Raw genomic sequence first — 23,583 nt, 5'->3', positions numbered from 1 at the left:
AGGTTTTTGACCCCCTGCTGTCTGACTCCAGATTCTGCTAGTCACTATACCAGGCTCCCTCCTTGAATAAAAAAAGACTGGGGATGGGAGGAGGCAGGAGTTAAATATCTATCTGAAAACTTCAAGCCAATGAATTGATTTCATTTTAACATTTATTGATTACTGTCATTCCCATTTAAATAAAATTTTAAGATTTCTCAAATGGATTCCTAATTCATTTTAGCAGATGCTTGGAAACTGATATCCACAGTAGGCGAATACTACTGTCTTTGTAGTTCCCTGGCCACAGAGATAGCAAGCTATCTAACTCCGAACCCGAAGCGAGAGTAAGCATCGGGATTCGATAGACTTCAGGTTTATAATAAAGTCTTAAGTTTGCTATACCTGATGAAGTCTAAGAACGGGGTATTTTTAAATCAGTCACCAGAAGTCAGATAACTGACAAACACAAACAGACATTTACCCAAGTGTCTATTGGAATAACTCTAACCCTCGTATTTCTACCATAGCCATTGCTGTAAGTACTTTATTTTCTATAAACTGGTAAGAAGTATAAAGTCTTCTCTGGCAATGAATTTATGCCCAAATCAGTGCAAGTAAATGCAGCACAAATTGATCTCCTTGGGCTTGTACTATATTGGACTTCTGTGCAAATGATACTGTAATCGATAGATTTAGAGAGGTCTCTTAATGGCCTATTAGTGGGTCTGACCTGTGCACACCCATGTAAGTATCAACTTAAGATTGATATTCTGGGGGTCAGCTCATGTGACTGCAGAAGTTAAACTCATTCTCATACTGAAATTCAAAGGAAATAAGAAAATGGGAAAATATACTTAATTGTTGTGGGCAAGGAGCTCAAAGGGGATCTAGAAGCATTCTCACTTAATTGCACGTTTTTGTCAAGAGGGGGTGAACAGGGAAAAGATTTTAAAGGACCGTAAGGTTTCGTGGAGAGCAGGAATTCCCATTCCGTAGAGTGATATTTGAGCAAATCGGAGAAACATGGAACTTCTTTTTCTCAAACCATTCAAGGCTGGTCGCATCCAGGCTGGCCTCCACTCACTTGTTAAGATTCCAAGGAAAGATGTTGGGCTTGAAGCCATCCTGGTTTCAACGCTGGTTCCGCGACTCGAACTGTGGGTTGCGGAGCAGCAGTTACCTCCCCTCTCCTCACTGTTGTAGACTGAACCACAGAGGGATTGTTAGGTGCCCGATACAATTCCACGCACGTAGTTTGGGGATTTTAAGGTACTTTGCAGTGGTTGGCACTCAGTAAAGCAACAAGGCATGGCTGCAGTGTTTTGTTTTTCCTGCAGGCCAGTACCACCTGTGGTGCCTTTTTTTTTTTTTTTTTTTGCCTTTTATTATTTTTACCACTGACTGGGAAAAAAAAAAAAAAAAGGTAGAAAGTTAGTAGCCCTTTGGACAGATTAATGGTGAAGTAAGTTGCTAACACTTAAGTGTAGGGATCATATGGATTTAATTTCTGTTACCTGTAAATAATTGAAAATTAAATGTATTATCAGTAGCAACATCATTGTTTTCATCAGGACCTGTTCACATGGGCCAAATATTGTACTATCAAAAACTCACCAAAAAAACCCAAAAACACCTCACCTACCACCCTTTCAGGAAACCAACCTGCACCCTTATTAAAAACAAATAGAAGTAATGACTACCCCTGAAAAGGTGCCAAAGTTACTGCTACATTACATGTGGGTGAAATGTTTTTTTTTTCCTGAGAAGAATATACTTCAACCTGATTACAAGCCAGATTCATATCTCTTCTCTCATTATAACCGAGAACATTTGAGATTTTTGCTAAATTTAATAAACTATCCTTTTGTTGTCATATCCCATGTTTTCCTATCACTGTTTCAAAAGTTTGGTCCTTTGAAATAATTTTCATCGCTCTATTTCGCGTGCGGGGTCATTTTGAACCCTGGGCTGTGACTGTCATCGGACTTCTGCTTAGAACAGGTCTTTGTGAGGAGAGGCCTCTGGGGAGACAGACCGAGGCCCAAACCCTAGGCCTGCCACTTGTGGCCTTGGGAAGGGCAACGGCTTTGGGCCTGTCTCCTCCTCAGTGCCCTGGGGTTAACAGTACTTCCTGGGGCTTTGGGGGTGAAGCGGACAGTATGCGACAGTGCCGCGTTGGTGTCCGACACTAGTAGGCCTCCGATAAATATTCTTTCTCCTTTCTACTGTCACCCTCTTGGTAAATTTAAATGCCTGTTTGTTGGTAGTAACGCTGTGCCTTTCTTGTGTTTCAAGGATGTGGTTTTGGGGGAAAACAACAGCTTTGGTCTCATGAAGGATCCGTGTTATTCGGCTGCCCCTGGGTCCAGGTATGTCCGTGTGTTTCGGAGGCTCTCTGCTGTGAACGCTGCACTTTCGTGTTTCTCCTCCGCGCTACCAGAAAGGGAAATGTGACTTTACGATGTTCCACAGTATTGTGCATTGCCTTTTCAGTCTGTCTAGGCCATAGGAAACTTTAAAATTTTTCTTTATAGATGACTTTCTCTAAAAATGATACTTACTTGGAATAGGTTTTCAATGTGCACTTTGAATGAGGCAGTAGTTGACGTCAAGTAAGTTTAGCCTTAGAAAGGTTCACGGACCAAACGCTGAGGCCCTCACAACTGGGACCGTATGGGGCTCTTTTCTGGCTCAGCGCAGAGGATCAGGTGCTCTGACTAGAGCACAGGGAAGTCTGGGCGTCTCGTGAACAGCCTCACAGAGCGAGACAAACGTATCAGAAGCACATGAGGTGAAAAATAAAGCTCCCAAATCATAATTTTTAGGCCCTTAGGGATAGGAAATAGGAAAGGTAGTTTAAAACTGCCATCAAGGGGCACCTGGGTGGCTCAGTTGGTTAAGTGTCTGCCTTCAGCTCAGGTCATGATCTCAGGGTCCTGGGATCGAGTCCCGCATCCGGCTCCCTGCTCAGTGGGGAGCCTGCTTCCCCCTCTCCCTCTGCCCTTCCCCTCCCACTCATGCCCTCTCACTCTTAAAAAAAAAAAAAAAAAAAAAAAGCAGCCCACGTGGTGTCAGAAAGTGGGTACTAAGTTACCTTCTGTACTAGCAGACTATGTGCTTTTCCTCCCAGACTTGTGCCTCAAGTAAAGAAAGTATTCAAGGTGAGACTCAGAACTTTGGTTAGCTTCAGTGCATTGCTTAAAAGCTAGAGACAAGGGAAAACGAACAGTGACCTAGAGCACTGCCAAAAGGGAATCATCTGAAGTCAAAGGTGAAACTCAACCACAAAAATCAAATACCTCAATGACGGAAAGAACTTGAGTAGACAGTTCTCCAGAGATGGAAAAAAAAAAAAAAACTAGCTAACAAACATATACATAACAGGTTAGTCATTAAAACAGATTCCACTTATTCCGTGCCCTATTAGAGGACGTTGAGTGTAAAAATCGCTTATATCCTCGTCTGAACAATTGAGCAGAGATACTGCTCGTTCAACAGACATTTACTGACAGGGTGCTTTGTACCAGGTCCTGAGGATACCAAAATGAGTATGGGAGGAGAGCACCCAGCACATCTCCTGCCTTTGGGTTTTTAGTTCATCCGTTTGGGAACCCACCGGGAAGGACAGAGCAGCCAGTCTTAAATACTGAGAGGTTCTCGGTGAAGAAACCACCTCTAAATGAAAAGGATCCTTCAGGGGAAGGGCAGAGTCGCGTCTGAGAGAGACGGGCCCTTAACCATCTGCATTTATGATACAGAAACAACATCACGAGAAGAGCTAATTTGGTTCTTTGCAGTCTTTCCCTTCCATATGCTGCGTTATCCCGGCCTGGCGCGTGGGCGGGTTTATGGCAGGACTGTGCTGGGGCTCTGCCTGGGGACTGAGCCACAGCTCCCTGAGGACTCGGATCTGTAAGATGAAAAGTTCCATCTGCTCTCCAGATTCACAGGCATCCCGAGAGCTCCAAATGTGGAATTTTCAAACAAGGGTGGGTTTGCTGGAGATTGATTTTATTAACTCTTGCACGGCAGCAGGCAATGCTGCGGATTTCTATTTTGTTTTCCCTTTAGAACATAATAACAAAAGCATTAGAAATTGTTGGGTTTGTCCTCAGAGCCGAGGTAGAGGACAGGTGTTTAAATCACCATGTACCCTATTTGCTCATTATGATCGATCTCTCTCTACAGAGATAATTGCTTATTAGCTCCTTGGGTGAGACTCTCCCCCACCTTCTTACTTTCCATTCTAAAAAATGAAAACACTAGGAGACTAAAGGAAAATGGTAAATAAAACCTCCACATTCGGCAGCCCACTCAGATGCTTTCCCAACAGACCTCTCCCATGGGCATCCCACTGGGAGAGACTAAGGCAGCACTCTTTTTCCCAAAGGAGTCCTAAAAAGGCCTGAAGAAATGTACCTGTTTCCTTTTATATCCTGAGGCCTGCCCTGCAAAGCCGAGGGATGCGGGATATGTGTGCGGGGGAGGGGGGGCGTGGGGGAGCAGCGAGAGAGCTAATCATGGGAAATGCCTTGTGGCCCCAAGTCTGCCATTTGACATTTTCCTTTAGGAGTTTATGCCTGTCTGGCGTTTTTTTAAAAACGTTCTTTGTACAAGCAGTCGAAGGGAGAGTTCGCAGCTTCTCTGGGGTCCTTTTCCCTAAATGCTTTCCCATCTCTGTCATGTCTCTGGGTTCAGTATTTGCCCCTTTTTTCTGAGCCGTAACCCCGGGTGTGTGTCCCGCTCCGTAACCCTGGGTGTGTGTCCTGCCCCGTAACCCCGGGTGTGTGTCCCGCTCCGTAACCCCGGGTGTGTGTCCCGCTCCGTAACCCCAGTTCTGTGTCCCGCTCCGTAACCCCAGTTCTGTGTCCCGCTCTGTAACCCCGGGTCTGTGTCCTCCAGGTCGCTCGGTTGCTCAGAAAGAGGCGGTGAGGACATGCCGTTGCTCAGACACCATCCTAGCCCTCGCTGGGGTGGTCCAGGCTACAGAGCCGTTGGCGGAGCCTCTGTTCCCAGCAAGTGTCCTGGAGCCCTGGACCCGCAGAGGCAGGCCGGCAGAACAACGCCTTGCCCTGGTCTGCTGCCCACGGGAGTGCCGGGGCAACTCACAGACACCAGGGCTGCACACCTGACCCCACTCGGCTCAGCTCTGCCGTCCCCCGTTCCCTTGAGCTCGCAGGCTGCCGCCGACCAGCCGGCTGGAAGGGACGGTCAGGCAGGGCAACAGCTTCTCCTGCCCCACACCCTGGCAGTGACCCACAGGAGCAATGGTCACAGCCTGGTGCAGCCTGCCCGTCCCAGAGGCCACGAGCCCGACAGCCCAGAGCACGGAACAGAAGAGGCAACGAGGAGGCGGGTCTCACACCCTCCGTGGCCCGCCCCCCCTCGCGTGAAGTGGGCCCCCGTGGCCAGGGAGGACGACCTCCCCGAGGCCTCTCCCTCACCTGAGTGTGCAAGCCCGCAGCGCTACAAAGCACAGCAGGCCCCTCCGAGCTCGGGCAGCGGCCCTGACGACACGCCGCTCGGAACCCCGAGCACTCCGGGGAGGATCTCCCTCCGGATATCGGAGTCCGCCCTGCAGGCCTCCCCACCACCCCGGGAGGACTACGATGACGACGTGTTTGTGAAGGACTCGGACCCCAGTGCGGCCTCCTGCCCCACGTTTGAGCTGCCCCCACCCCTGCCGCCTCCACAGAGCCAGGACACCCCAGCGGATAGCTTGGACGACTTTCCCCCACCTCCTCCCCAAGCTGTGTGCGCGGTGGCACCGGGCAGTGAGGCTCACAAGGGGCCCCGTCCCAGGTAAGCGGGCGACTCCGTGCAGGGCGAGACCCCACGGAGGCCGGAAAGGGCTCATCTGGTAAGAGATTGTCACCCTGCAGCCTCCCCAGACCCTCCTCCCGCTGGCCACAGAAGCGGACTTCTGGGGGTGGGGGACTGTATAGACTCGAGGGATGAAACCGGCAGAACAGGGTCATTCGTGTACTTTGGCTGGTCGCTGCCTTGCTAGCCAGTTCCTAGCACGGGGGACGGCGGAGCAAGAGTGCGATAAGTGAGCACCAGCGGCCGGAGGGCAGTGTTCGTTTCCGAGGGCGTGATAAGTTCCAAGGGTGCAATATCTCTCTTCCCTGCTTGAGCTCCTGATCGGTTAAAGAGGCAGAGGAGGAAGACAGAGAAAACAGGAATGTCACTTTTATTACTGATAGAGCCGATACTGGAAAGCACGGCTTCTCTGTGGGTGTCCGTGGGCCTCCTGACGTCGCGCCCTAAAACAGGTTCGCCTGCCCACCCTCAGGCCGTGCTAGAAACCCACGGGGTGTGTGTGTGAGAGGGAGAGAGAAGGAGAGAGAGGGAGGCGTAGAATAGCCTGGAGGCAGCCTCACTCCAAAAAAAAAAGAGGTTGGACTACAGACAGGCTGTGGTCAGCTTTCTTTCCAGAGTCGCTCCATGTCCATTGGAGAGGACAAAGAACAGAACTAAAAGTCAGTTATGTTCAGGGAAAATCTTGTGGAAGCCAAGAGAATGGGTGGTAGCTCTTCCGAACTAATGCTCCCTGGGACAAGTGATCTCCAAGCCCCAGAAGAACACTTTGCCTCAGTGGCAACTCCCTCTAGACACCACGGGAGGGATGTAGCACCACTGCCCTCTGTTCCCTGGGACCTTTCAGAAAGCTCTGGAATCTCACTGCAACATCCACCACAACTGAATTCCCACTAGATCCCTCCCCCTTAAAAAGTCACGCAGCTTCCCTGTGACCAGCGCTGGGCTGAGGAGGATGCCATTTAGGAACCCTACAGTTTGGGGAATGATAACCTCAGAGCATGACTACCTTGTCCTTCCATTCCTCACGTGAGAAGCAACAGCCCTGAGTCTTCCTGCCTCTCTGCTGACTCCTCTTTTACCTTCTCTGTTTTAATATCCCCAGCAGCTCCAGCAAATTCGCCGAGGTGACCGTTGCCAAGGAAAGGTGTATTCCCAGTATAGTTCATTCGGCCGGCCGGCAGGCACTGGCTTCCGGATCCCAAACTTCTGTCAAGGGTTCAGAGGCCAACGAGACCAACCCCCCTTCCAGCACGGGTGCTCTGCCCCAGCTTGATGGGGCTCTTGGCAAGCAGCCAAGCCCCGGGCAGCCAGCTCCCATCAACAACCCCGTCTGTGGGACTCAAGGTTTAGAAAAAAAAGTCAGTTCTGGCTCTCAGAAGTCCTCAGAAGACATCCGAACAGAGGCTCTGGCCAAGGAAATCGTCCACCAAGACAAATCTCTGGCAGACATTTTGGATCCAGACTCCAGAATGAAGACAACTATGGACCTAATGGAAGGTTTGTTTCCCCGAGATGTTAACTTGCTGAAAGAGAACAGCACGAAGAGAAAGGCCACGCAGAGAACTGTCACCTGCTCAGGATATGAAGGCAAGAGGTAAGTCCCTGGGAATGCCTGCGGAGACCGAGTTTGAAACTCCTTCCACGGGGGTGGTGGTAAGTCTAGGACAACTTACGTGATGTTTTCCTGCCTCCAGAGGCTCGGACCCAAGAGTGACACTCCATCGCAGCCTTAGAATGGCTCTGAGGAGTGAGACGTGGGACAGACCGACCATGAGTTACCAGGCACTTGCCCTACAACAAAAATAGTAGTAGTGCTGATAACTGCCATTAATACTGTTAATAGTGCTCAGTTCTTCATGTCGGTCATTGTGTTGATGTTTCGTGTGAGCATTATCTGATTCAGTCTTCAACAAGAACCTCCTGAAGTGGCTCCCAGTTTTATCTCCCTTTTACAAGTGAGGAAACTGGAGCACAGAGAAATGAAGACCGTGCCCCACCGAGGTCCTAGAACACGTGAGTGGCGGCCTCTGGATTAGAACTGGGCACCATGACCGTGCCCGCTCTCTTAATGACTTTGCAGTGTCCCCAGCTTGGTGAACAAGCAACTGTCCGTTCTCGGTCAAGGTCATCTTAGTAGAGAGCCCCACGGGGGTCTGTGCTGAGGGGCAGGGGAAAGGGGTGAGCACATCAGAGACCTCCTCCAGGCAGAGGTGAGCACAGACTGTGGGAAGGATGAAGCTTGGACAAATGGGCTCGTTAACTACACTGGCAGCCACATTCCGAGAGTTAGCCTGGATGTTTGCTTCATCCTGAAAATCCAGAGGACCTGGACCTGAGGCGCGCTGTTACGGCTGGGTCTGGCCGGGAGCCTCTGCTCCTGCAGTGCCCGGAGCGCGTGATTACTACGGCGCGATGCGTCCCAGCACCCCGCCACCGGGGTCTGTGTTTGTCGTTCTTTTGATTTCTCCTGGGTTATTGCAATATTTTCTTGCGTATTTGATTTCCTTCAAGGCCAACTTGGGAAAGGTTTAAAGTGGTTTTTGTTTTCTTTTTAATCTTCAATGAAAGCTATGTGGATTGAGGGACCGGAACTGCATAGTTAGTGGCTTCTAGACCAAATAAAAACAGCGTTTCATCTAAATTTGGTCTTGCCTTTCAGAAATTTCCAACTGGTCCTAACTAAATTACTGGCAAGAGTACTATGCTTTGACTTGCGGGACGGGGAGGAAGAGTTAGGGAGTCCTTACGAGCTCTCGGGTAGCTGGTTGGAGCCTCTTCTAGTCCGAGGCCTGAACTGTCCCTCTGTCCATCCCACGCTTCAGACTTGGCAGAAACTGATGGAGGTGAAGTGACTTATCCTGGGTCATGTGTTCAGCAAACGCTTACTGAGTATCTCCAACGTGCCAGCCAGTCTGCTGGCCTCCATGAGGGACCCAAGCATGGGGCTCTGTGGGTGTGCCGGTCCCTTAACTATGCGTGTCTGTAGCAGATCAACGTCAGGACCTGCCATCCGTTCTGTTCTCTGACCTCTTGCTGTAGAAAGGCCAAAGTAACTTACAGATACATCCTCAGCTGAGCATTTCCTAGCATCATCTCGAGAGCTCGCGTTCTCAATGTAGAAGTGAACGGAAAAGTCACCTAACTTGCAGCCCTGAGACTGGCGGGAGGAACTTCAAGAGGGTGGCCTGCGCCCTCTTCTGGTGGGAAGGACCATTGTCCTGGTGTGTGTGCGACTCAGCAGACAGCCTTCGGGAGGGTTAGTTAGTTAGTTAAATGCTCGAGAAGCCGATTTGTTCTGCAATGAGTATATCTGGGTGGAAAAGCGTACCAGAAGAGCTTTTCCAGTTTTTTCAGTTAAGTGAATTAAATGTTGCTTAGAACATTTAACACGAAACCATATTGCTTAGAAGAATAGTCCTAGCAAGCCGGAGACTAGTAAAAATGACTTTCTTTGGTGGGTCTTTATGCCACAGCAAAATGTTGGCCTAGATATTAAGTCACCAGATTGAAGTACCTCTGCAAGAGAACCTAACCCATTCCCGTGCATCATTTACTCAGCTGGTAGCACCTGACTTACACCCGGAGAGACAGCTTGGTTATAGTACAGCACAGAACGCTAACTCGATACCGCGTTTCTCAATTCCTGGTTTGTTCTCCAAACTCTTGGCACCCCCGCTGGGTAACGAAGGAGTCAACTTGGCGTCCTGTGCGCAGTGACCAGCAGGCTCTAGGTTTCCTGGGCTCGTCCGGGATGGCGCGCTCCCATGAGAAGGGACGATGCCGCGTCCAGTCAACAGTTATGGCAGGAGTTGGGAAGGTTCTCTGACCCTGGGAGGCCGAGACCGCAGTCTGAGATGCGCGCAGCCCCTTGAAAATACCTCCACGTTCACGGAGTCACGGCTGCCCCAGGGCCCCTCTGGGAAATAGGGAGTCAGCATCGTTCTTACACTTTTCACAAAAGGAGAAACGCACAGGCAGGCTACAGGACTCACCCAGAGGCATCGGGGAGATCCGCAGGCCTGACTCCCAGTCTCCCCAGTATGGCCTTTGGCGTTTTCCAGAGCACGTCTGCCTGGAATGAAGAGCCCTACGCAGTGTAATCCCTCAGTAAATATTTATTCATCTAATTTCTGGGAAGGGACTGAATAGAATTTTTCACACATTTCTGAAGGAGCAGCAGGTGGTCAAGCGAAGCTTCTTGAATGTGCTGTGTACTCTTTTGTTCTTACGATGCAGGGGTGAAGACAGGGAAGCGGTGGGCATGTTGGTCAACTGCCCGGCCTACTACCGTGTGTCTGCCCCCAAGGCCGAGCTCCTGAACAAGATCAAGGCCATGCCGGCGGACGTGAGCGAGGAGGAGGAGCAGGTGGACGTCAATGAAAAGAAGGTAAAGAACGGGGGCCTGTGTTCTGATCTCCCCCAAAGGTAGCCAAGGTCCTAGGAAGGTTCCTGGCCCCTTAGGGCAGGAGAGGAAGAAGGGCCTGTGGCATCAGCAGCCCCGCCCATGCCGTCGCCAGGCTCTCGACTTCATGGCATTTAGTGATTTCTCACAGCTTTCCTGTCATTCGCAGTTTTACACAAGTGAGGGTCCCTTCCTAGAGGTTGCAGAGCTGAGACTGAACCCGGGTGCCCTGACTCTTAATCCAACACAGAGACCCAGCACTCAGGGCTGCCCAGCGGTGCCCACGGTCAGTGTCATTTTCCTTTCATGTTTCATGGTCAGAAGGACCACAGAACTGGGAAAATGTAGAAACGTTAAGGGAAAAGACCGACCGTCCAAAGACGCTCGTGAGAAAAGGTGGCGTTAATCTCCGGGTCCCCCAGTGCTCTCCGCAGCGCCCGGTGAAGGGCTTGGAAGCACCGCTGGAAGTTAGCTGCGCGCAGGGACGGCCCTGCAGAAGTTTCACATGCAAAGCATTTTAAAAATGACTGATGCCGCCTGTCTTCCCGCACCCCGGGCGCTCTAAGCCCGGCTGTGCCTGCAGGGGAGAACCTTCTCGCCATTCCACTCTCCTCCCTGCAGCCCCAGAGGGGCCTCGATCCCTTCAAAGGGCTCTTTGTTAAAGCACGTCCCTTGCTGCGCTTGGAATGTGAGTGGCTCTCCGTGGTACCAAGTCCAGGAGCAGCTTTCTTACCTGATTCTGTTTCATTTACTCTCCGGGTCCCTAAGCTCTCCGGCTTCCTTCCCTGCGGATTGAGGCCGCAGGATACAGACCCTGGGAGCCACGAGTCATGGGGCAGGAGGGTTTAGGGATCTCAGAGCAGCTCGCACTGCCCTCGCTCCTCCGGCTCCCAAGCGCACGGCCGACACGCAGATGCGGCCACCCTGGTACCACGCTCTCCCAGCCCAAGGTTTTCCTGTGTAAACATCTGCTTCATGGCACACCTTCTGGCATGTCCCTTACTCCAGTCCCGCCAAAGGCCCCCATTTAATGGGCCCTCCAGTCAGGGGAAAAAACCCACCTGCTCTGGGCTGTCTGTATTTATCCCAGAAAGGGGGCTCTATAAACACCATTACAGGTACCGGGGTGTCATGAGCCCTTTCACTGAGTATCTGACAGGTTTGGGGGGTTTTATTTTTTGCAGGTACACGTATCCTATTTTACAGTAGCAGTGGGACAAATTACTCATTGCTTTAAAAAAAAACAACACGCATTTCTATCACTTTATTATCAGCCTCTCACTCTGTTGATTATGTGGCAAAAGTATTTTTAAACCGAAAATATTAGGGCACAGAAGATTAATACTCACAGGAGATAACAGTAGTTACCGTGTACTAAGCACGTCTTGTTAGGCGTGGGCCCTGTTTTTCATAGGGCCATATTACCTTTATTTCCACAAAACTTCCTCACACCTGTATTGCCACATTTTACACCCAAGTTATCGGAATGGGTCAGAAGGGGTCAGGGCAAGAGGAGAAGTCAAGACAAAGGGCCTGGCCTAGAGAGAGACCTGGAGAAACATAGGGTGTGTGTACCACAGAAAGCTTTTGCCAGCAGTTTGATATTTGGGGATGTAAAACAAAAAGCCTCCCGCCTCACTTAGAAATTAGCAAAGTTAGAGGATCACACAGGAAGGTGATGGATCCCAGAAGATGAGGGAGGGAGGCTCCAAGGGAGCCAGAGGGTCATGGAGGTCACGCGGGGTTCTGTGTGAAAGGCTGAAGAGTTTGGATCTTACTGTTGACAGAAGACCCTGGGAGAGGTTTTGAATGAACTGCACGCTTATTCGTGTGTGGCAGAATTTTCACTGCTGTCATTTGCATTTACATATCTGATCTGGAAACAAATTATATGTGTTTTAAGTGATGTGGCAGGCATCATCGAGTTGAAAATGCAGTTCCCTTCCTGATGCACATACAACAAACTTTTCTAAGCGTGATTTTAAAAAACGATGCTGGGTCAAGATTGTTCCAAGGTAGAGCACAGCTTTCCACTAACTTTTGTAAGGTAATAGTTTGTTACCTGAGATTTAAAGTTATTAATAACCTAAGCTCTATTTCTGGGCATGAAATTCACTAGGAGTCTGTGGAAACTAGAGTCCCAATTTAAAATTAATATTTTTAAAAATTTAAATTAGCATTTGACCACAATTTTATTTCAACGTATTTTTATTTATACATCATAGATAATGGATTATCACGTTCCAAGTGTAAGCATTAAAGGATGAAACCCTTTCATTGTCTGAATGTAACTGAAGATGGTCTAATAACTAGAAGTTTAAATCATCTGCCTAACCTTGCCGTATCTATTGGGCGAAAATCTGCTTCAACAGATCCCGTGATTCTTTGTTCTGAAGGCCAGAAGCTTTGGCTTAGGGACTTAGTGGAATATTTCAAAAGGCAGAAAGAATCTGTTGTTTCTCAGAATTGGCTTTCCCCAAGAGATCATCGGTGATCCAGATGGCTCTCAGCTGCACATTTCTGCTGCTCTTCTTCATTCTTCAAGTTCCAGATTTCTCTGCGGTCTTTCTTCCCTTCAGCCTGAAAGAATGCCTTCAGCATTTCTCTTAAAATAGGTCTGCTGGTGACAGTTTCTCTTAGCTTTTGTCTAGGAATGTCTTTATTCTGCTGCTCTTCCTGGAGGATATTCTCACTGGATATGGGATTCCGAGTTGACTGTTCTTTTTCTTTTAGCAATTTAGAATTGTTGCTCCACTTTCTTGCTCCCATGGTTTCTGATGAGAAATGCACAGTCATTTAAGTATTATTTCTCCTATATGCCATGTGTTGTTTTTCTCTGGCTGCTTTAAATTTTTTTTTTTTTTTCTGTATCTTTGGTTTTCAGGAGTACAATTATGATCTGCATGGGCCTGATTTTCTTTGGTTTCTCCTATTTGGCATTTACTAACTTCTTGATTCTGTAAATGTATGTTTTTCACCAAATTCAGGAACTTTTCAGCCATCATTATGTCTTCAAATATTTTTCATGCACTAATCTTTCTTCTCCTTTTGGGACTCGAGTACCACAAATATTAGACCTCCCTGAAGCTCTCTTCAGATTAGATAATTTCTATAGGTCTGTCTTTATTCTGCCAATGATTTTCTTAATTTCAAATTAGGTTTTAGATCCCAAATTTCCAGTTAGTTTTTTGTTTTTAGATTTTGAGAAGGAGAGCAAGAATAAGTTGGTAGAGGGTCAGAGGGGGAATGGAGAGAGAGAATCAAAGCAGATTCTGTGCTGAGCAGAGCCTGACATGGGGCTCGATCTCAACAACCCTGAGATCATGTCCTAAGCTAAAATCAAGAATCGGATGCTTAACCGACTGAGCCACCCAAGCATCCTCCATTCAGTTAGGTTTTTTGTAGTGTCTATTTCTTTGCCAACAACTTCTGTCCTCATTTCAAGGGTGTTTACTTTTTCTTTGGAGGAAGGTTATAAAAGCTATTTTAAGGACTTTGGTAATCCCAACACTGGGGTTAGCACCTGTTAATGGTCTTCCCCTGGGAATTGCTCACAGTTTTACTGTTTGTGTGTTGTTGTTTTTTTTTTTTTTTTAATTGGGCAATTTTGATTTTGTATTCAGAACATTTGGGGTATTATGTTGTGAGATCTTGAGTTCTGTTAAAATCCTCTAAATGGATTTTTTGTTTTTATTTTAGCAGGCAGACTATCCAGTTTCAGACTATAAGTTCTGCCCCAACTTTGGGTGCAGGCTCCAATATCACTTTCATTTGCAGAGCCTTTGCTGTGTTGTACAGGTCTGTCCCAAACATGCACCATTCAGAGGTTAGCCTGGGACTTGGGTGGTTGCTTCTAGCATATAGTTCAGTTCTCACGGCCTTTTCTGTGCCGGTTTGGGTCTGTCCTACACACATACACCTTGAGTCTGAGCGTAGGCAATGTCAGTTCGTACACAGAATTTGGGGATCTTCTTTCCAGCTGTCTCCTGTCTGGTATTTTCCCCCACATTCCCTGGCTCCCAGCAGCCCCTGTGCCTGGGCCTCTGGCTGGAAAGATAAGTTCTTCTGATTATCGCCGCCTGTGCTGCTCTGCTGTTCCGCATGACTGGGACCACCCTCCATGAAAGAAAGAAGAAACGGGGGATTCCCCTCACACTGTTCAGGCCAGTGCCTCGGAACAGAAAGAAGGTTTTCTTGGGGTTTTCAGTGCCTGTGCCATCACTGCAGTGTGCAGCTCGGGGAGTCTACTCTTGGGAACCAGGACTAGGAGGAGAGAAAAAGGACGGTCCAAACAGGATTTTCCCCGCATTCTTGAGCTCCCAGAGGCCCCTTTTCTGGTCTTCTTGTTTTAAAGGCAGGGCTTTTCTCAGAGTTCTGCTGCCGCACCCTGTGTGCAAGTCGGCCCTGGTCAGAGCAAGAGCTTAAAGGGGGAGGCAGGAAACTAGCCCCGGTTCTGGGTCGTTGCTTCACCTTTGGCTCCCTGCCCCGGCACTGCCGCCCTTAGCTTGACAGAGCCCCCTTCAGAGTCCAGGGGCTTAGTTGTGCCACGCGGGAGGGAGGCTGTGGTGGGCGTACCTTGACCCTGGCCAAGGTCAGGCGTTCCTCGCTCTTCCCCCTCCCCAGGATGTACCAGGAGGGAGACAGCTGGGGCAGACTGGCCGTTTAGAACCGTGCCTGGCAGCTGTGGAGGAAGACCGGAGGAAGAGGAGGCGGTTGGGAGGCCATTTCGGGAACGTGATGCTACCTGTGAAACTGGGACCCGTGAGAAACAGATGGAGGCGCGGGGAGCAAAGCGGACAGAACTGGGGACAGATTAGACACAGCGCGTGGTGGAGAGAGGAGGGTCAGGGCTGCCTCTCGAGTTCCGGGCCTGGAACTGACCTTACTGAAACAGGGAAAACTGGGAGGTCCTTTAGGGAGGGAGGATGATGGGCTTAGTTGAATTTAAAGAAATTCAATATTGTTTCTTCTGTGTCAGCGACGCCTGACACCCAGAACCAAGAGACCGCGCTAGGTGAGCAGGACAGCGTTCTGCCGACAGGCCCTGCTGAGAGGGAAGGAACGAGAAGGAGACACTCTTGGCAGAGACCGCGCCAGAGAACATTTGAAAGGGCAGTCGAGTCCCCAGGATCCTTCTGTTTCGCTCGGGTCACCCAGCAGGGAGTGGAGGTTTGATCCCAATTCTGTCACTGGGACAAAAATCACCCCTGACTTTTCTCTCTGGGGTGAAATTCCGCTGAGAAAACAACCGTGTGCTACTGCCCGGATCCTCCCATTTAAAACCAGCCACACAAAGAAACAACAGCAAAGCCGACGGTGGAATATCTTGGTCTTTCTCATTTTTACTAGCAGGAGCCTCAACTCCTCTCTGCCCCCAACTCTGGCCACGCGGCTGGGAGTCTGGAGTTACTCTTACTTGACGTGAAGATGGTCCATGGGCAGAGGCCAGCCACGTTAGTAGTGACCTGACCGGCCACACTGTCAGCACAAATCCCTGCGCAGGAGGCAAAAGGGGTTGCCGCGTAGGGGAGAAGTTGACCACCGCAGGCGTCACGCTGCCGTCACACTGTTCCCGAATCAATGACAGCACAAAAAGGAATAACGTGAAAGTGTGTAACACTTTTATACGTCCCAGAATGCTTGCGCAAGCTTTATTGTGTTCGAGCTTCCTAACTTTTCTAGAAACTATTTTAAGGCCGTGAAGAAAAGCCTGACCCCTGGAGCCAGACGACCTGACTCCGGCAAGTTCAATAACCTCTGTCCTCCCGACTTTCCTCATTAGTAGAACCAGGATGAGGAGGGTCCCTCTCTCATCGGGTCGCCGTGAGTTCTCAAACAGTGGGGCGCTTAAAGGGTGCCTAGCTCCGAGAAGAAGCTTAACTTTCCAACATTATTAGCTCTGGGCAGGTGTTGTTATCCCCGGGCTCTGAGTGAGAAAGCAGAGGCGTGAAGGCTCGGGCGGCTTGCCCGCTGGTGAGGTTTCCATCAGAGCCTCGGCTCCTGACGGATGGTGGGGTGGGAGAGGAGGCTCTGTTAGCGCAGGAGCCCTTATCAGTAGCATCTCACCCAGGGGGACCTACCATTTTACACCCGTTGAGGAGGTAAGGGAATAAATGTCAGTGATTTTGCAAATTAAGTAGCTCCTGGGAGACGAGTATGTTGCTAAAACAAACCCCTCCAGAAAGACCTCTATTGTGTCTCCCACAGTGAATTCTGCAGATAGAAGTTGCTAGAGTTTTTTTGGTTGCTTTTTTTTTTTTTGAAGAGGGCTACCTGGGAGAGAAACGGTGGCTGAGTACAGCCAACTTTCCCTTGTTGCTTTCAGTTACTCACATCCCTTTTAACTGCATTTTTTAAAGCCAAATTTCCAAAATTTAAAGGCTAATTAGAAAGATAAATAAAATGCCATCCAAATATGCACCGTTTGGGCCAGGGCCAGGCGTGACTGATGTGACTGCTCAGTAATTGTACACCCCAGCCTGGCCGTATGTGCTAATACGTCGCATTACAGCCCAGCGGAGAGCCTTCGAAAATCAGAATGCCACGAAGGGGGAACTGGTTCGTCCCGCAGGATCCTGCCTGCATCATTCCCAGACACTCGCATCACGTTCCATTCCTCCTTACACCACCAAGCCCCCGTGTACACATCAGTTCCCATAGGGGGGCTTGCGGCTCTGCCCAGCGTTGATGTCTTTGAGAACCAAAACAGGGTGTAGCGCAGAGGACAGATAGAGGATTAGATGGCTGAGCCTGACCCCTGTCTGCTGTTAGCTGTGTCGCATTCTTGGGGGGCGAGCCCCAGGCCACACTTGCTTGATAAGCCCTTTCGGCACTGCGTGGGAGCCCGGGAGCACTGGCGAGCCGAGTCCAGCAGAAACCCAGCCCAATGCGCGAGGGCAGACTTCTCCTAAGTGGTCTCTGTTCCTTCAAAAATTTGAAATCAGCATGCCTGTCGCTAAAATACCAGCTTCTGAGGCTGCCATGAGGATTTTTAACGATACCCATTACAATTATTAACAGAAGTGCTTTGAGTTCCAGAACCAATGACACAATATTGGTTTCCAAAGATGTCCTAGTTCTAGAAAAGAAAAAACACGAGGCCGTTATCCACTTTCCTTTCTACTAGTTTTTTAAAAGACTTGTCTAGAAATTGCTCCAGACATGAGGTTGACATGGATCTCACAACACGTAAATAATCAGAGACCTTTTCGTGACGCTGGAGTACAGCAGTGTTGCTGCGCAGTCACCTGCCTCCTTGGGTTTGGGGTAACCGGTTTTCTGTGAGCAGGTGCCATCCGGTGACACCGAGGGGTGAACTGGGAAATGCAGCCTGTAAGTCGGGCCTGACTTCATGCACGGGTCAGCCTCTCTCGCTGTCTATCCGAGAGGCACAGTAATGACATGTGGCTTCTCTTAACTGTGTCCAGCAGGAATATGGAAGAGGTAACCACAGGCAGTGTTTATTTTCCCTCCTGCTTTCCATCCTTGCTCTTCTCCTGCCAGGAGCGGCCTCACTGTGCGGGATCAGCACACTCTGCTGGGTGTTCTGCCCAAGCTCCTTCGCTGGCTGTGCGGCAGGCAAATACCAGAGCCGCCAGTCAGCACTGGTAGGGGTTTTTTTTGGAAAGTAAGTTTTCCAGGAGAACATAAGGAAAATGAAACAATATTCTCTCCCACCTGCACTTTTCTGGGTTCAGACTCCTCCACTGGGGAGTAATATAGACTGCACGGCTTTTTCCATGACTAAAATTATCCTTGACTGACTTTGTCTTAACCAAACAGGAAAGCTGGAGATGATAAGCTACGAGGAGTTAGTGCAGCAGATGGGGATATTTTAGTCACCCTTTAGCCTTTGGGATTAGGCAAGTCGAGAGACAAGTTGTCACCATGCAAGCCAGAATTTGGACATTTCAAGGACATTATGAACTTTACTCAGACCGGAAGATTGGAGTGTCCCCATGGCCCAGCTTCAAGATGGGTGCATCATGGAGAAATAAATATTTCGCCCTTATCATTGTGATTATTGCATTTTCGGGTGATGTTATAGAAATAGTACAGAAAGTCCTCAGAACCCTTACATTCTATTAGTCCAAATGTTTTCTCTTTTTCTACTTCTTTTTCTTCCTCTAAAAATGAAGACTTACTTGAACATCAAAAACCTGTGATTATTTTTTACCAAGTTTCCAACTGATGCCACATGGCTTGGTTTTATATAAATGCATAAAAAATTTTTTTTGAGCTAGAACCATTTTAGTGGTTAAAGAAATAGGGTTTGTTTTTTTTTTAAGATTTTATTTATTTATTTGTCAGAGAGAGAGCACAAGTAGGGGCAACGGCAGGCAGAGGGAGAAGCAGGCTCCCTGCTGAGCAAGGAGCCTGATGCATGTCTCAATCTCAGGACCTGGGATCATGACCTGAGCCGAAGGCAGATGCTTAACCAACTGAGCCACCCAGGCGTCACTAAAGAAATAGGTTTTAACCAAAAAAAGATTATGTTCTTTCTCCATCTGGCTACCTTAGGCTAAGAGAAAAACAAAAGCCTAATTTAAAAAATCACAAAGTTTAATTTTTCTTGTAGCAAAGTAGTAGACATTTAATAGAAATGTCGTCAAACATGGGGCGCCTGGGTGGCTCAATGGGTTAAGCCTCTGCCTTCAGCTCAGATCAGGATCTCAGGGTCCTGGGATCGAGCCTGGCATCGGGCTCTCTGCTCAGTGGGGAGCCTGCTTCGCCCTTTCTCTGCCTGCCTCTCTGCCTACTTGTGAGTTTTCTCTCTCTCTATCAAATAAATAAAATCTTAAAAAAAAAAAAAAAAAAGAAATGTCGTCAAACTTGAAACCACTAAGACCTGTACTTCATTCCTTCAATTAAATATATCAGATGTTTGCTGAATTGTTCTGCATGGATAGAAATGTGCAATAAAGATGGCAAATTATACAGCTCAGGCAACTGAAGACAGTGCAGTGGAAAGATCATGGGGCTGACTTCTGATAAAGGTCCCAGTGAATATTCACAAGGGCAGACATACAAGATCACTGTTAAAGCAGGCTGGCTTGAGTTCAGGGAAGCCCCTTGATGGTACGTGCATCTGGCCCATCCCCTCACCTAAGTGTGTTTCTTCTGCTTGCACTTGTGGATAAAATAGTACCTCCAGCACCACTGTTGGGGCGACTGTGGGAGATGATCCGCGTGTGGTTCCTGACACACAGTAACTGCTCTCGTCGATGGTAACTAACGTTCGTAGTCCGCTCAGCTCTCTGACCTGGGGCAAGTCCCTTAATTCCTTCAACTCTTGGCTTCTTTACCTGGAAAACAAGAAATATTTACCCTATTTGCCTATTTGTCAGGATCAAAAGAGCACGTCTTGAAAAGCCTTTCAAAACCGAGTTAACAAGCCCATTGGGAAGGCAGCGGCATATGTGGCATGACGACTGGGACACGTTACGAGGTGACTGTAGTCAAGGGAAAGATTCAGAGAAAGGCAGACATTCAGGGAAAGGAAGAAATATTGTGGCCTAACGTTGGGGGCGGTCCCTACAGATTAGGGGACCTTCAGCTGAGCCCTGAAGACAAGATGTGGCGGGGAGAGGTCAGTCCTCCCTCCACTGGCAACGCCACTGACCAAGCTTCGCTGTTGTCCCCTCTGTCATTACAGGCCGAGCTCATTGGGAGCCTCACCCACAAGCTTGAGACCCTCCGGGAAGCGAAAGGGAGTCTCCTGATGGACATCAAGCTCAATAATGCCTTGGGGGAAGAGGTGGAGGCTTTGATCCGGGAGCTCTGCAAGCCCAACGAGTTTGACAAGTACAAGATGTTCATCGGGGACTTGGACAAGGTGGTCAACCTGCTGCTGTCCCTCTCGGGGCGCCTGGCCCGCGTGGAGAACGTCCTGAGTGGCCTCGGCGAGGATGCCAGCCGCGAGGAAAGGGTAGGTGGCGCGGGGCTTCAGGGCCCCCCGTTTTTCCCCGGGAAGCCGTGCACACAGACGGGTGCCATTAAACAGAGCCCTTCCCTGGAGAAGATTACAGTCCCGGGGGCGGAGAGAGAGCCCGAGTACAGGTTACCAGGAAACACAGAAGGAGGCGTCTTGCACGCCGAAAGGGAAGGCTGGCACTTGGGGCTCAGGGAATGCTTAGGAAAGTAAAAGCACAGGGGCCAGGGTGTCTCTCCTTCTTTCTATCCCAGGAAAAGGAAGAGACAACAGCATGGTGGGGGCTGATATTAGAGAAAGAGAGGGGGACAGAGAACCACTGGGACACAGGAGAGGGCGCGGGAAGGAGGGCTCCAGGTCCGGGGAACCTGCCAGTGTTTTGCGGGGCCACAGGCCCTCGGTGAAGGTGCACCCAGGTGTCCCCAGTGCGCCCCCTGCTGGAGGGAGCGGGCAGGTGTAAGAGTGGCGGCGACACCGGGTGATGTCCAGGGCCTGCGTCTTTGCCCAGCACGGCGGGCTTACGTGCTTCATCTCTGGCTCCTGAGTCCTCACAACAGGCCAGCAAGTGACAGAGCCCAGATGTGAGGGGTCCTGCCGCATGCTAACTCCTTAGCTACAGAGCATTCCTCACCTACTCATCTTTTTTAAAGATCTTATGTATTTATTTGAGGGAGAGAGAGCACAAGCAAGGAGAGGGGCAGAGGCAGAGGAGAAGCAGGCTCCCCGCTGAGCTGCGAGCTTGACACGGGACTCGATCCCAGGGTCCTGAGATCATGACCTGAGCAGAAGGCAGCCGCTTCACCGACTGAGCCACCCAGGCGCCCCCACCCGCTCACCCCATTGCTTTACGGCAAATGCTGGGTGTCTAATGTACGCCAGTGGGCTCATGGGATGCGACTGGGAGCAAAGCAGATCCCTGCCCCCAGGGAACATACCAAGAGAAGTGAGACCATCAACAGGGCTGTGACTACTGTACCTGAATATTTACACCAGAAGTTGACAAGCACCCCAGCCATCAGGACGCTTCTTTGCTGTCTTGCTCCGTCTCCTATCTACAGCTCTCTCGTTCAGAGCCACTAGGGACTTCCCATTTATTTCTCCTACACATTACATGAAAAGGAAGAGGTCTTTTTTCCAAACAGAAAAAGTCTAGGGCGCCTGGGTGGCTCAGTGGGTTAAAGCCTCTGCCTTCGGCTCAGGGTCCTAGGATCCACCCCTGCATCGGGCTCTCTGCTCAGCAGGGAGCCTGCTTCCCCTCCTCTCTCTCTGCCTGCCTCTCTGCCTGCTTGTGATCTCTGTCGAATAAATAAATAAAATCTTTTAAAAAAAATCCACGTTAAAGATTATTATAAAGTAAATTAGCCCTAAAGATAACATGCTACCTTCCCCCTGGGTTTATATAAGAAATGCTCAGAATATGAAATCATTGTTAAATAGAACTCCTCTCATGTTTGACTCAGAGGACTGAAAACTAGAAACAGATTTCTTTAGATATGGGAAAGGGGACATTCTCAGTGTTATTTGTGGCTCAGGGCAGAGGTCCTCAGTCTCCAGCTGCAGAAGAATCCGTCCCCCGGGAGGCTGAAACAGCTTTCTGGGTCCCAACCTTTAGGTGTAGTAGGTGGATCAGGGCCTGAAAATGTGCATTTGTAACAAATTCTCCAGATATGCTGCTGCCCGTGTCTACACTTTGCGAACCGCTATAAATGCAAATACTTATACTCAAGGTAGCTTGAAGATTGGTCCTTTTTTAACCCCCTTCAGTTTTTTATCATGGTAAACTACACACAACCTAAAACGTGCCTTCTTAGCCATTTTGAAGTGTTCGTTCAGCAGTGTTAGGTATATTCACGTTGCTGTGCAACTGAGCTCTAGAATTGTTCTTGCAAAACTGAAACTTTGTGTCCATGAAACAGCTCCATTCACCCCTGCCCCCCAGCTGTCAACCACCATCCTGCTTTGTATCTCTGTGCTTGTGACCCCTCATCCGGGTACCTGTGACCCCTAAGTATTCATGTCAGTGGAGTCACTGATTGTCCTTTTAAATCTAGAAGCCCCAAGTCAAGCTTTTCCCCCGCCAGTTTATTGTCCTGTCTCTTAAAGCGGCTGTATGACTGGACAAGTTGAGATCGGTATGCACGCAACAGAAGGTATGAAACTGATTTTCAAAGTCTCCCGACTCTAGAGCGGCAACTGGCACGGAAACCCGGACGTTTCACAGTCCCGGGAAAGGGGTCTCTGCAGACAGCTTCCCTCCCCCACCTCGCCCTCTGCTGACCCGTTTGCTTTGCCCTGGCAGAGCTCTCTGAGTGAGAAGAGGAAGGTCCTGGCCGGACAGCACGAGGATGCCCGGGAGCTCAAGGAGAACCTGGACCGAAGGGAACGTGTGGTGTTGGACATCCTGGCCAACTACCTCTCCGAGGAGCAACTCCAGGACTACCAGCATTTTGTGAAGATGAAGTCGACACTCCTCATCGAGCAGCGCGAGCTGGACGACAAGATCAAGCTGGGCCAGGAGCAAGTCAAGTGTCTGCTGGAGAGCCTCCCCTCGGATTTCATCCCCAAGGCGGGGGCCTTGGCTCTGCCCCCAGACCTCGAGAGCGAGACAGCTCCTGCTGCGGGCTGTGCTGTGAGTGGGGTTTTCCCGGCGTTAACCTCTCCACTTTAACCTCGTCGAAAAGACCCAACCAAAAGATCACCCTTTCTCTCAACACTATTTAATCTGAAAACTGTCTTAGTACAAACCACTGTTTAAATTGTATGGGTCATTGGGGGTTTTCTGGATAAAAGGAAAAAAATTCTATCCAGGAAAAAGCTGTCTTTCCTTCTCGCCTTCCACGACTGATCTGAGAGCTCGAATGCTGCTGGGAACTTACCCCTTTCTAGTCTCACTTTCTAGTAGAAGGAAAATCAATGAAACTGTGAGCACTGATTGGAGGGCGTCTGATTGTTTAGTTCTTAACAGGCGGAGGCAACGCAGATGAGTGTGTGTAACGCTCAGGAATGTATCCACAGTGGCCTTCCTTGCTTGTGGGCGGTGTGTCCTGACGACAGCTACAAGTACTCACTTGTATCATGAAGGGTCTGCAACATAAAGCCTTAAACACACACACACACACACACACACACAGGAGAAAACTGTAAAACCTTGAACATTGTTATTTATATTTTATAAATGAAAAAGATCATTGTTTGTGTGCTAACCACTTATCTGATTCTGTTTTGTGGTGGACGTAGACAATTGTGTTTGAGCTTTGTATTTCGTGAAAACCTTAATGAAATGAAGAATTCCAAAGATAGTCACATTGAGCGTGGAGACTTCTGTTTTTTTCTTCAACCCTTGGCTTGTCGGTCTTATGTATACACATATGAGCAGAGCTTCTGCGCTCATGTTAAAATTTGTAATGGGGAATCCCTGTTTCCACTGCTGTCAGTCATCACCACT

The 23,583-nt window shown here is 49.2% G+C and overlaps 1 protein-coding gene across 1 annotated transcript in view; it reads left to right on the top strand.

The window, feature by feature from the left end:
* LOC111149206 (protein Shroom3-like) overlaps positions 1-23,258 on the top strand; it is a 54,847-nt gene extending 31,589 nt beyond the window's left edge. The window contains exons 5-10 of the mRNA XM_022506150.1: positions 2,278-2,351; positions 4,885-5,784; positions 6,911-7,399; positions 10,042-10,192; positions 19,863-20,135; positions 22,438-23,258. Of these exons, the coding sequence (XP_022361858.1) occupies positions 2,278-2,351; positions 4,885-5,784; positions 6,911-7,399; positions 10,042-10,192; positions 19,863-20,135; positions 22,438-22,806 (2,256 nt within the window). The 3' untranslated portion in view covers positions 22,807-23,258. The remainder of the gene's footprint in view (positions 1-2,277; positions 2,352-4,884; positions 5,785-6,910; positions 7,400-10,041; positions 10,193-19,862; positions 20,136-22,437) is intronic.
* Positions 23,259-23,583: the final 325 nt, after the last annotated feature.

Source organism: Enhydra lutris, unplaced genomic scaffold (assembly GCF_002288905.1).
Source record: "Enhydra lutris kenyoni isolate GAN:26980312 unplaced genomic scaffold, ASM228890v2 scaffoldscaffold21, whole genome shotgun sequence".
NCBI classification, from domain to species: domain Eukaryota; kingdom Metazoa; phylum Chordata; class Mammalia; order Carnivora; family Mustelidae; genus Enhydra; species Enhydra lutris.
Note: the sequence above shows the minus strand (reverse complement) of the source record. Positions and strands in the feature narration are given on the sequence as shown.